The sequence below is a fragment of the Castanea sativa genome, chromosome 1 (genome assembly GCF_040712315.1).
Source record: "Castanea sativa cultivar Marrone di Chiusa Pesio chromosome 1, ASM4071231v1".
Taxonomy (NCBI): domain Eukaryota; kingdom Viridiplantae; phylum Streptophyta; class Magnoliopsida; order Fagales; family Fagaceae; genus Castanea; species Castanea sativa.
Window position 1 is genome coordinate 73555782 of NC_134013.1, and position 13897 is coordinate 73569678.

The 13897-nt window shown below is 33.1% G+C and overlaps 1 protein-coding gene across 1 annotated transcript; it reads left to right on the forward strand.

Annotated features, from left to right (window-relative positions):
• The first annotated feature begins 232 nt into the window (after positions 1-232).
• Positions 233-2968, forward strand: LOC142638992 (transcription factor MYB106-like). The gene is made up of 3 exons (XM_075813079.1): positions 233-498; positions 615-744; positions 1607-2968. The coding sequence occupies exons 1-3, from the start codon at positions 366-368 to the stop codon at positions 2529-2531; spliced, it is 1188 nt and encodes a 395-aa protein (XP_075669194.1). The 5' UTR covers positions 233-365; the 3' UTR covers positions 2532-2968.
• The last annotated feature ends 10929 nt before the right edge of the window (positions 2969-13897 follow it).

Below are 13897 nucleotides of genomic sequence, written 5' to 3' on the forward strand. Positions count from 1 at the left end.
TCTACAACACAAAACTATTATAAAATAAAAATAAAAAAAAATTAAATTAAATTAAAAATTTGAGTACTTTTTTGCACTGTTGGTTTTTGGTTACAAGGTTACAGCATGGAATATGCCACAAAATTCAGTTGGAAGTTAAGGGCAGTTTTGGCATGCAAGTCTTATATATACTATGGTGATATTAATTCCTTCATCACATATATGTCGCTGACCTTTCTTCTCAGCCCATCTCTTCATTTAAAAACACAAACCCTCCTCTTTCCTTCTCTTTATCTCAACAAAACTTAGTTTCTCTTTTTTAACTCTTAGTATTATATAAAGGAAAGCAAAAGCTAGTTACCCACTTTGCTGATTTCCACTTCCAAATGGGTAGGTCACCATGTTGTGAAAAGGTGGGCTTGAAGAAAGGACCATGGACACCAGAAGAAGATCAAAAACTCTTAGCTTATATTGAAGAACATGGCCATGGAAGCTGGCGTGCCTTGCCTGCAAAAGCTGGTGATTAATTTGCTTTCATTAGTTCTTAATTTGTAGTTGATATAAATAATAGTAAAAGGTTTTAAGCTTATTTAGTTCACTGTTGTAGACTTTGACATCTTTGTTTATGTTTGTAGGACTACAAAGGTGTGGGAAAAGCTGTAGACTGAGATGGACTAATTATCTTAGACCTGATATTAAGAGAGGAAAGTTCAGTTTGCAAGAAGAACAAACCATCATTCAACTTCATGCCCTCTTAGGGAACAGGTAAAAAAACATTCTTGTAAATATATCAACATTTGTTGTTTGAGTAATTATTTTGTGTTAATTAACTTAGCCATGCTAGCTACCTTTTTCTTTTATAACAAACCTAGATAGTGGCTTCTACTTTTTGTGGTTAGTACGGTACAATTTGAAGCTTTATTCTTTTACCCTCTTCCTTAGTCTTGAAGCTTCCATGCTGTAAAATTCATGGATGCAATTGCTTATAGTGTTTCAAATTTTAGTACATTTAACTTTTTCGGTAAAATTGGCAATAGTTTTAACATTTTCCTTCTTAAAAAAGATAAATAAAAAATTTCAATGCTTCATCTTAGTCTTATCTTCCTTTGTTACAACCAAATGTACTATCTGCTTTCCTTAGTTTGGTTTTTCTACTGCAAACTAAAATTTTTCTCCTATTTGAATTTATTCACCCCAATACTACATATGCTTTAAATGTAATGACCTCTCTCAATTTCCTCAACCACTCACTCCGTCCTATCACCAACCCAAATTCCTATTTTGACCCAGATTTCAAAATATGCTTTCTGTAATTTCCTTTTTTTTTTTTTTTTAATTTTCTGACGCCCAATTTTATTAAATGGGTTATATTAGAACTCAGAGAATCTTCATGGCCGAAAAGAAAATGAACATAATAAAACTGCAAAGGATCTTTAATTTCATTTGTTTTTTTCCTCAACATGTCATAGAAACTGAAGTTTCTTTCTTGTACACATGCTGATGATCAGAGTGCCTTTTGTCTTTAATTAGATGTTTCAAAACAATATTGATACTTGCTTGTACTAGTTGATAATTTCTAGGGTTTTTCTATTAGTGTATTTTGAGATCTTTGTTGTCTTGGCCTTAGGTGGTCGGCTATAGCTACTCACTTGCCTAAGAGAACAGATAATGAGATCAAGAACTACTGGAATACCCATCTTAAGAAAAGGTTAGCCAAAATGGGGATTGACCCTTTGACCCACAAGCCCAAAAATGATACCTTACTCTGTAATGATGGTCAAACCAAGAATGCAGCAAATCTTAGTCATATGGCTCAGTGGGAAAGTGCTAGGCTTGAAGCTGAAGCAAGACTTGTTAGAGAATCAAAGCTGCGTTCACATTCATTCAACCAACAACATCATCAGCTTGCCAATCATGCTTCTTCATCTTCTGCTTCCACTTCAGCTCTGCCTATGTCTTCAAGGTCTTTGAATGTACTAAAAGGTTGGAATGGTACTAGTGCGTGGTCTAAATCAAGTGAAGGCAATGGTGGTCTTGTAGCAACAGGAATTGGCAATAGTGACCTTGAGTCTCCCACTTCAACTCTAACATTTTCAGAGAATGTGCCACCAACTATGACTGGTGGATCGGTTGGTGAGAATTCAATGCCTGTGATTGAGTTTGTTGGCGGCACTACTTCAGCTTCTAATTCAGAGGTTGGAATTGTTAAAGAAGAAGGTGAACAAGATTGGAAAGGCTTTGAATACAAAGACGGCATGGAGAACAATAATCATGAAAGTAATTCATTGTGTACTTTTAGAGCTACTAGCCTACATGACATGTCAATTTCCATGGAAGCTAGCACATGGAGTACTAGTGGTGGACATGTTATGGGAGAAGATGGGTTCACTAATCTTTTGCTTAACAATTCTGATGATAGGAGTTTATCAGATGGAGGAGGTGATTCAGACAATGCTGATGGCAGTCATGAGTACTATGAAGATAACAAGAATTATTGGAATAGCATTCTCAATTTGGTGAATTCTTCTCCTTCTGATTCACCAATGTTCTAAATAAGAGATTTCCATGAATTGAAGTAGAAGTAAGCCACAGTACCACACTCCTCAAGCCAAGTCGTGAAGAGCTATTGATTTGTTTTTTATTGTTATTAAGTAGCAATCATGTTTATCAAAAAAAAAGTAGCAATCATAGAGAAATATTGTTGCCAAAGCAGTTTTGTTTGCTTCCACAAATTATTTAGAACAATGAAATGCTTCACATGCTTGAAAATGCTGTGAAAGCAACACTACAGTTTTGGCAATCTCTTTCTTTCTCTCATGTCAAATGTTCATAGTTCATCCGTGATGAAAATCTGTGTCTCCTTTTCTTCCTTTTGAACCTTTGAATTTTCATTCGGACCTGAGTTGTCAAGGGTAATATATGGTCCTGTGGAAGTAACTGATTCTATGACATTTTTTACCCATGTCTTTGTATAAAGCTTTATATTATATTATATTATATTATATTATATTATATTATATATATATAGACATGTCCAATAAGAGATGTATTTATGATTGATTTATTGCTGTTGGTTTCATGTCGCATTCCTGCTTGTAAGCAAGATATCTCTCTCCCTCTCTCTCTTCATGAAGTCAGAACTTTTACATTGGAAAGCAAAAAACGAAATCAAAACCAAAATTTGTCTGGTGATGAATTCTCAAAGGAAGAAAAAGGGAATGAGGTTTAAAAATAAATAAAGAAAATAAAAAGTTGTTTTTAATTTCACCAAAAATTTATTGGTATCTTGATCTGATAATAAAGAGCTATTATCAGGAATGGACGTCATAGGTTGAAACTCTTTCAAAAAAAAAATTCACCAAATTGATACTCTTTTTTCATGTAAAAACTAATTGGATTCGTTCTATAATGACGGTTATATAAGAGAAAGATAAAACTCAAATACTACTTTCTACTACCTTAGAATCTTCAACTAAATTCAACCATGTGATCTTAGAAGCTATAACTAAATATACAAGAAAATGCATAGTCAATAAGTCATATGCTTGTGCTGCCTTGGCCTATAAGCTATATGGTTAAATCTAATTGAATAACCTTATATAAAATGCCCAAAAGGCTAAATTTTGGCTAAATAAAAAAGGAAAATCCTAACAGATACTCTTAGGGTAATGGTTAATAATTTATTTAAAGAAAATTTTAATGTGAAAAGAGAAAAAAAAATTAATGTTTTGATAGTTTTTTTCATTTTCCATAATAGTGATTTTAAAACTTTCTTAAAATGAATTTTTAACCATTATTCTAAGGGTACTCGTTAGCTTGACCAAAAAAAAAAAAAAAAAGGCTAACCACTGTATCAAGAAAGCTGCGCAAAGAATTTCTCTACTATAATACTATTACTTACCTAATATAGTCCATTTCTCTAGATCATCTCGTACATACCAATTTCTTCGAGAAATCAATTAAATTCACTGCTGTTTTCTTCTAGAATTAATTGAGATTCTTATTAAAATTGTACCTAATCCGAAGAAAGTCAGTACTTTAATTTGAAATGGAAGACTAGCTAATACGCACATGGTACTTTTTTTTTTTCTGCATACACCCACATGGTACATTAATCCAAGCTACAATATTAATAGTAAAAATAAAAATTATATATATATATATATATATATATATATATATAGAAATTGAAAGCAAGACTTTCTATTAATTACTTCTCCCAGATCTAAACCGAAAGATATATGCAATGATCAGCATGACGATGTTTTAAATTACATAAAAAGTGAATCCAAGTGACCATATATCACAACTATTTTTGATTAGCTTAGGAAGTATTTGCAATGTTGATAGCTAGGTGGTGAGCACACTTTCTCTCCTCTCCTCTTTTTATGGTTGTGAGACAATTATATTGACGTGGCATTATTTTTGGTGGAACAAAATCTTATTTGATGGTTGATAATAAGCAACACATACCTGATCTAATCACTTTTAGTCATCTAATGAGTGCTACGATAAGACAAATTTTCTTTATAGGTTGTCCACGTCATTCTTTTTCATTTCCTTTTCAGATCACTTCACTATTCAATGGCTACATTTAATAGTGTAATACAACTAGCTAAGTAACCCTAATGCTGTGAGCCTTAATTTGTTTGACTTTTCCATCAATTGGCATATATAGTAAATTTTTTATCCATGATGTAGGTGAAGGATTGGCATCAATCTTCCAATTTAGCTTAGACCTCTCAAGACTTTAACATATTTTTTTAGCCTAAATGAAGAGCAGTGCACTATAGTAATCACTAAAAAAAGTCTCACATCTGACTCTCTAATTCTATTAATTAAATCTTTTGCAAAACACTATATATGGTACTCTTTTTAATTTGATATCATATGGAATTTATGGAAGATATGAAAGCACGTCCGGGTAATACATGATAATGATATGAAATTGGACAGTGGACCAATAAGAAAGAGTGCTTTCATTTTTCTTCTGCAAGAAGCACTAATAATCTGTCTGACAACGAATTGTCGATATATATATATATACATCTATGGTCCCCCCATATTGGTTCGATCTTTTGGTCTGCTGACCTTTTGATCTTTCGGCAAAATAATGGAAGTGGCTAATTCAATGGATGACTCAGATGGCTTCAAAGCGTCTTGCTCTGGGGTCAAAAATCCCATAATGTAGCTAGCTAGTTGGAGGACAAGCCATGGACAAGATCATGGATGTTGCTAACAAGCTATGGATACTTGCCATAATGTTCTGAAAAGTGGGGGAAAATAATAGAGGGAGTCTGAGCATTGCAGTGGTTAATGCTGAAGATTTACACCTGTTTTGATTTATTATTTAGAAGAAAACAAAAAACAAAAATAAAAAAAATGTTTAGGATAATAAATTATCAATAGTAACAAAAGCTGAACGTAATCACTTAATTATACTTCTAAAACTTCCCCCCGCTCGCATGTGGTTGCATGAGTCTAAACTTTTCCTTAATATAAGCGAGGCTCAACACACACGAATTTTAATATTTTAAATGAGAGATAAAGTGAAGATAAGAATCAAACTCAAGAGTTCCTGCTCTCTTACCATGATAAATTATCAATTATCCAAAAAGTTTAAACTTTAAAAAAAATAAAAAATTTAATCATTTAACTATAATTCTGAAATATATATATATATATATATATATATGTGTGTCTGTGTGTATGTATATGTATATGCATTTCGATCCTAAAAATAAGGAGGTGTTTGGGAGAGTAGTTTGAGTTGTGTTGTTTGGGTGTTTTTGATATACGTGTAGATGAAAAAGTGTGTAAAAATATGTGTAATATTGTTTAAAATATGTTATAACTACCTTGTCAAACAGCCTCTAAATGTGTTAAGATGCGCATTCAAAGACTGAGACATGGTCTGTTGGGGAAGCAGATGTCATATCTTTTTGGTATCAAAGAGGAGTGTACAAAAAATATATGTAGCCGAACAAAATAATTGTTCAGGATTTTATTTATTTATTTGGTGTCTTATCTTTTAGGGTACCACCTTGCTAGGTGCAGAGACACTGAATCTCCACAAGATCGGCTTGCTCCTCCTCTTTCCAAATGAGACAAGAATCCTATCCCATACATTTCAATCCCATAAATTAGAACTCATGCATCTGATGTTGTAGCTACCATTCAATCAATGTCTTTCACCTGCACTAGAATGTTTTTTTTAGTGTGTAACTATTATGCCTCCACAAGCACCTAATATACCAAGGTGCATGCCAGATCGATAGACATTATATCTAAGGACTGAAATTTCTTCTTTGAAAACAATGCTATGTATCCTCCATCAAAGTGGGCTGGCTGCATGAGAAATCAACCATTCATTACTTAGCATGGTATTGGGAGCTGGGGTTTTGGGAGACGCATGCTTCATACTTCACGCCAATTTAGATTAAGGGAGAGTAGAGAGCAGTAAAATTGGTGGGAAATTAAGTAGGAGGGGTAGTAGAGCAAAGTTAGTAATTTATAGTTAGTAATTTATGGCCAATTCTAATCTACTCTTCTAATTTCTGGACAACCCTACTTGACTTCACTCTACTCCCCCTCCCTCCCACTCAATCCTAACTAACCCCTTCCCATAAAAAAAAAAAAAAAAAAAAAATATATATATATATATATATATATATATATATATATATATAACCCTTTAGATATTAGAAATGACTCCATCCTTTTATTTTATAGGTCCACTTCACTTTCTTTATTCATACACATTTGAATCAATCAATAAGTCTATCTAAGGATAAAAAATTCTACACAATTTTTTTCATAACTGTTAACATAAGATGTTATTAGTGCATAAAAAGCCATATCAGGGATTAGTTTATTAAAATACAAGCCCAAAGGCCTAGGTCCATTGTACTCTACTTTTATTGTACATCTATTACTTATACAACACTTATATGTCTTCGTATATAAAGACAGTCTCTTATACAATTTTACACACAATTTTACGGTCTCTAAAAAGTTATTCTCCATATCTTAGGCACTTTGCATCAAACACCATTGCCACTACTACTAAACCATTAATGCTATTCTATTCTATCAAAATCTAGGTCAATTCATGCTCAGATTTAAGCAGCCAACAACTTGAATCACAAAATCAGAGAATGACAAGACCAACCACACCAGAAATAGCTAAGCCTCACATGCCTACACGCATCAAAATATAAGGTTTTGCAGAGTAGAAAACGCCACCACGTGCCAAACCCTTCATTTTCATCTACCATGTGTTACATACTTGCCAGTGCCACTACAGTGACACGGCTAACACTACATCAACTTTAATCATAAATGGTCACTTTAACAAGCTGTAAAATGTATTGCAAAATTAATTGTATCTATGAAATTGCTCAAGCAATTTTTTTTGCACAAACATGGCCTCTTAAGTCTAACTAAGATATATGATACAATATTGGTATATGCACTGAAGGAAAATCATATTTAATTAGAAATCAAATGGCTCAGCATTCCTTTAACAGGAAATGTACAGTTCAAAATCCAATTCCTGTGCTTCCAAAATTTGATATAGTGTGCACAAATTCTCAACGTAATTAACGTAATAATCTTTCAATTTCAAACTTTTAATTTGAGGGCAATAACAAAAAAGCCGGGTTATACAATCTTATTTATAATAGTAATAATAATAATAATAAAAAGTGTAATATTTATCTAAAAGCCAATAAGATTAGAATGAGCTTAATCACCTAGACAATGCACATTCACCATGCACGTTGCCATTGAACATTACAGTCACCAAGGAGACGGGTAAAGAGTAGTTAATGTGTTGATAAGACGTCCCAGGCTTTGATTGTTGCTTTTCTTTTTGACCTATTATAACACAAACAATGTCTCTACTAGTTACTAGTATGAGCAATGCATGCTTTTCTCTGTACAGCTTTTTTCTTTATCCCGGCCCCTACGTGCCTGCTCTAATTTGTCGGTGCTTTTTTTTTAGTAAATTAATTTTGTAAAAATACAAATGAAACTTGAAATACTCCTATATATATCAGGCCGGCCTCCTGTAAATAGTGAAAATTGTCTTCTTGTATACAAACTAGTTTTTTTTTTTTTCAAGAAGTAAAACAAAATAAATGATGAATTCAATTTGTTTTTAATCAATATTGAGACACTTCTTTATTGTGAAAATTGTTATGCCTATAGCATTAATTACTCAAAAATATGAGTTCATGAAAAACAGATGATCTTAATCATCTAATAAATATTCTAATACATCACTATCAAATCTCTCTCTCTCTCTCTCTCTCTCTCTATATATATATATATATAAATGCCAAAGTTCAAAGAAAATTAAGGCCTTGTTTAGATTTTGCAAAACTGAATTAACAAAATTGAGTTTTGTTAACTCATAACCCAAAATTTGTGGGGCCCACAACCATAACATTGTTTGGATGATTTTTGGGTGTGTTAACTTAGTTAACAAAAATGAGTTTTTAGAGAGTTGAGTTACCAATTTCAAAAACTGCTAGAGCTTGTTTTCAAGATATGAGTTATGGGATATCGGTGGCAATTTTGTAATTTTTCAGCACAAACAGGTCCCATTGTCAGTGTCCCGTCCCATCCATGTGCAGCTCCAACGGGTCTTTTTGCCTTTACTCTCTATTTCTCTCTTCTCCGTTTCATTTACTTTTCTCTCTATTCTCATTGTTTTTCTTTAATCTATCTCTTCTCATCTGTGGTGGAGCTTCAATGGTGGAGTTAGGTATTGATGTGTGGCGTTTCGGTGGTGAATTTCGATAGTGGAGTTGAATCGGTGGCTGGAGTTGAATCAGTGGTCAACGTTTCGGTGGTGGGTCTCGTGTATGGGTCTGTTTTAGCGAGGGTGGGTCTCGTCTATGGGTATGGGTCATGGCCGTGGATTTCAAATCAAGTTTCAAGTTGTGGGTTTCCAGTGGGCGTGGGTCATGGGTTTGATTGTGGTGTGGGTTTCCAGTGGGCATGGGCTGTGTGTTTGATTGTGGTGGTCACTAGTGTGGGTTTGGTATTTGGTTTGAGATTTTAGAAGTGGGTGTGATTATGGTGGTGTTTGTAAGTTTTGGTTTGGCCGTGGGTTTGGGGTTTGGTGTGTTAGGTTGATTTGGTGGTTGTTTAGGGGTTTGTACTGGCTGTGGGTTTCCGATGGGTTTGTGGTGGGTAGGCTAACAGCTTTGCTTTGACCAAGTTACAGGTATGGGGCCTACAAAAAGATGAAAAATTTGAGTGATGACAAGTTGAGTTATGTGTGCCAAACGGGTGGGTATAAGAAATTGAGGTATTTTGAGTAATGAGTAATGAGTGATAAGTGATGAGTGATGAGTAATGAGTGACGAAAATTGAGTGAAGAGAGATGAATGATGAAAAAAGATAAACTAAACAGGGCCTAAATTACAATCCAAATTGAATTTCAATTGGAGTCCAATTGTTTGTGCCAAATTAATTATTGAGTGTAAAAATCGAAGAGTCCAAATCCAATTAGATTCTAAATTGGATTTCAACTGGAGTCCAATTTCACGCCACGTGTCCATTTAATTTTTTTAATTTTTATGGTACATAAATTATTGGATGCAAAAACCAAAATATCTAAATCCAATTAAATTCTAAATCATATATATATATATATATATATATATATATATATATATATATATATTAGAATTCTATGGTTTAATAAAGGTGTAAGCTAATACCAAGTATAATTTTAATTTTAGCATTTTCTCAAAATAATATATAATTTGAACCATATAATTGTGATTGTTTTTAAATTATAACTGCAGCGGAATTACACAAACAAAGAAACAAATAGTAAACCTAATTCTCTCACAAAAAATTTTTTTTAAAAAAGATTAATCTCATAGTTAACAATTAATTGAGCTACATATGTGTTCTAATAAAGTAATAAGTATTACTATTTTCTCAAAAAAAAAAATGTGTATCCCACATTGGTTGTGAGTATCTAATATCCGCTGTTTATAACCTCAGTCTACAACTACAAAGGTTACGTCCTTTTATAATTGTACTCTACTTATATAATATATTATAAATCTAATCTAAAATACTAATATTACTATTTTCGTATGTATTCTAATAAATATTACTGTTTACTAAAAAAAATATATGGACTACATATAAATTTGTCGGCATATAATACTCTATGGTACTCATGCGGGCCCTGTATGTCATATGATCTTAAAATTAATGCTATTCATGATCACTAGTATAAGAAACAAAGATAAACTGGATGTCAAAATATTCTTATGAAAGAAAAAATAAAACAATGAGTGGATGCCTAAAATATCCATTTTTTGCTGAATACAAAAAAAAAAAAAAAAAAAAAAAAAAAAGGGTCAATTTTTTTAAAACAAAATTAATAAAGAAATGGCCAAAAAAATCCACATGGGACACTTCAAGATAAGCCATCACATAAAAAATGAGAAAAAAAATATTACTAGAAGCTATATTGCCATTAATGAGGATCATGAATCCAGGCTGTGTTGAAAGCTGTGGAACAATTCATGGTGAATTTTTGGCCACAGTTTAGATGTGAAAGACACCATACATGTTTTTCCTTTTTCTTTTATTATTTCCCCCTATATATACATATCTTTTTATTCTACAAGAGCATTTACTCAGTGTATAATGCACCTCACATGGGTCTTAAATTGACTCGACTGAGCCCAACTGTGCTTATTAAATGAGCTCTTCCTATGCAATTTATGTGTGTGCTTTGTACCATCGATGAACTGAGAAAATAGTTTGTCGATGAGTTCACTGCCACCACATCACTTTGTACCGGCTCTGGGCGATTTCGAACTTTTCATAAATTAAATGTAATAATGAACTTTTTCATAATTGCCAACATTAAAATCACTTATGGTAATGGCCATCATCGCTCTCTTTGATACAGTGGTCATTTTACAAGTATAAATGCTTGTAGGGTGTGGGAGGTAAGGGCCGGAGTTCAAGTCTCTAAGAGGAAGCTTCACAAATATATGCACTTAGATTAAATTAAAGTAGAAATTCTATCTTGTATCCACACAAAAAACAAAAACAAAAAAAAAAACAAAAAAAAATCACTTATGGTCCATTTGGATTGAGGGAGAGGGAGGAGAAATAGAGTAAATTTAGCACAAAATTAACTTATTTTTAGTCAACTATACACTATTCCTCTTCACTCCCCCTCCTTCCCTCCTCCATCCAAACAGGCCATTAAATGAGAGTAAGGTTTCTCCAATTTGAGTAAAACTTGATGGAGTATAACATTTTCTTTTTCTAATTAATGGTATTCACAGCGGTAATATATATTTCACAAAATGTAAAACAAAACAAAACAAAACAAATGCTTCGTACAAACTACAATTTTTTTTATATACTGATAATTGAGGATGGGAGGATTTAAATCTTAGATATTTTCGTTGAAAACTTCAAAAAATGTCAATTATTTGAGTTAGAAGACTCTCGACAACCAAGTGCAATTAAATATGACCACTCAATTTCACATTGAAAGGTTTTCTCTATAATTTAGGCATAAGGACAATGAACCCACCATATGATTACTTTCTTACAAGTAAAACCACTAATTGGGCCAACAATTACGATATCAAATAAATGATTTTTATTTTTGTGAATTGAGTTTGAGCTTTTAATGATAAAATGGTAAGAGAAAACTTAATGATGCAGTTAATTGCAAAGATATAATCATCTGGTGAGCTTGCCCGTGGAGAAATCTCTAATTAATGCATAAATTAGAGGGAGTGTAAAAAGTTTAATCTTATGGAAATCACTGTTAATTTCAATGATATATATTGATCATATCTTTTCCTCACTGATCTTTTTTTTTCTCATTTGTGTCACGTTTCTTCTTGATTCCTGAATGGGGTTTCAAAATTGAATTCTCACAAGAAAACCTTCCCCTTGGATTTCATGATTTTGGCCAATTAAAATAGAATTTTGCTAATGGGTGCCTTAAGAGTATTTGTTAAGGAAATATTTATGAAAAAATTTTATGGAAAAAGAGAGAAAAAAAAATTCTTTTATAGTTTTTTCTATTTCCTATAAAAGTAGTTTCAAAACTTTTTTAAAATAGATCATTAACAAAAGACAAAGTTTAGCTACAAAATTAGTTGTAGCCTAAGGCTACAACCTTATTCAATATATTTTTATTGGAAGTGAATTTTAAGAATTCCACCATTGAATTACATCTTCTTCATACATCCTCCAGTCTTGCAAAATTTCTAGAAAATTAAATATTAATAGCTATGCCATTAATAAATTGTTTAAATTGCTAGTTTTTGTAGTTTAAAATTATGCATAAAATATAATCTTATAGATCATATGGTATATAATATCTAATTGACATAAAATTTGACATGTGTATTAAGAGTGTAAACAACCAATTTTGTAACTAAATTTTGTCTATTAACAAATACTTTAAAGACATCTGAACTCATTTATTTATGAGATTATTGATCTCTGATTAAAGTAGGTTTGAGTGGTCCCCCCAAAAGCCTCATCTTGATAATTACTATGGAGGAGGCACATAGCTGCCAGCTAGATCAAATCGAGGTGCCACATCAATATTATATTTATCAAAACTAATGGATAAAAAAAATTAAAAAGGGTATTATTTCCATCTTGCACGTGTACATATGCATGGCATGTGAAAAAGTGATAATAAAGGTACAAATTTCTTTACATGAGCTCCATAAACTTATGAGCTAATTTTTAAATCTAAAACAAAAACACAAGAAAACAATTTTTAGCAAGAATTACAATGGAGTGAGGGCAAGGTCTAATCAGGGGTGCCCTGTCTCCCATTATATTGTTTCTTCGGGACAAGAAAAACTCACGTGGGGTAAAAGTGAGGTTAGGGGTGTCCAAGGGTCGAGTTGGTGCGAGTTTGGGTTCAACCCGAAACCGACCTGATCATGTCGAGTTGCTGAACAGAGGACCCGCCACTGACCGCAAAAAACCATGGATCAAGTCGGATCGGGCTTAGGTGGTAGGCGGTCAAATCCAACTTCGACCGAAAGACAAAGATCAAAAACCAAACTTGTACAAATTCCACAAATTTGAAACAACAAAACTATACTTACGAACAGATCTACACACCCAAACTCCAGTAGCTTACAAATCCAAAGAACACAAACAGAAATAGAGAGAGATGATAGAAAATCTAAACTTACCAGAGACTGAAATGAAGAAATAAAGAGAGAAAATGACTGAAAATAAAACCTAACAGAGATATTTATAGATCGAAGATGGGACGATGGAGAAGAGCAACAGATCGGCGATGGAGAACAACATATCGACAATGGAAAACAACAAATTGACAATGGAGAACTGCAGATCGGCGATGTTGCGATGAAGGAGAATCGCAAATCGGTGATGGCGGAGAATCGAAGATCTAAAGATTCTAAACTGGAGAATCACAGATCGGCTGTTGAGAATCGCAGATGGAGGAGAATCTTAGGTCAACTGTTGAGAGATCAAGAGAGTGAGTGAGAACCAAAGATTGAGAGAGAACGAGTGAACTGGGAAACTAAGGGTGAACTGAAGACTGATTGAAAATTATATATGACGGTCGGATCGGGTGGATCGGGTTTTGGAAGGGAAGACTCATCACTCGACCCGTCGAAATTAGGTTGGGATGGCAGGGACCCGTCGTCGACCGCTAGGTAGTTAGGTCGAATGGCGAACGGTTCAGGTTTGGTCAGTTTAACCGCGTGGGTCGGGTCTTCGGTTATGTTGGATAGGCCTAAATGAGGTAGACCAAAATCAAAGATAGGCTAAAGGTATTTTGTCATTACTAATGAGGTGATTACTTTAGTAATAATAATGTAGAGATGAAAGAGAAAGGAGAAAGGCAATTGTG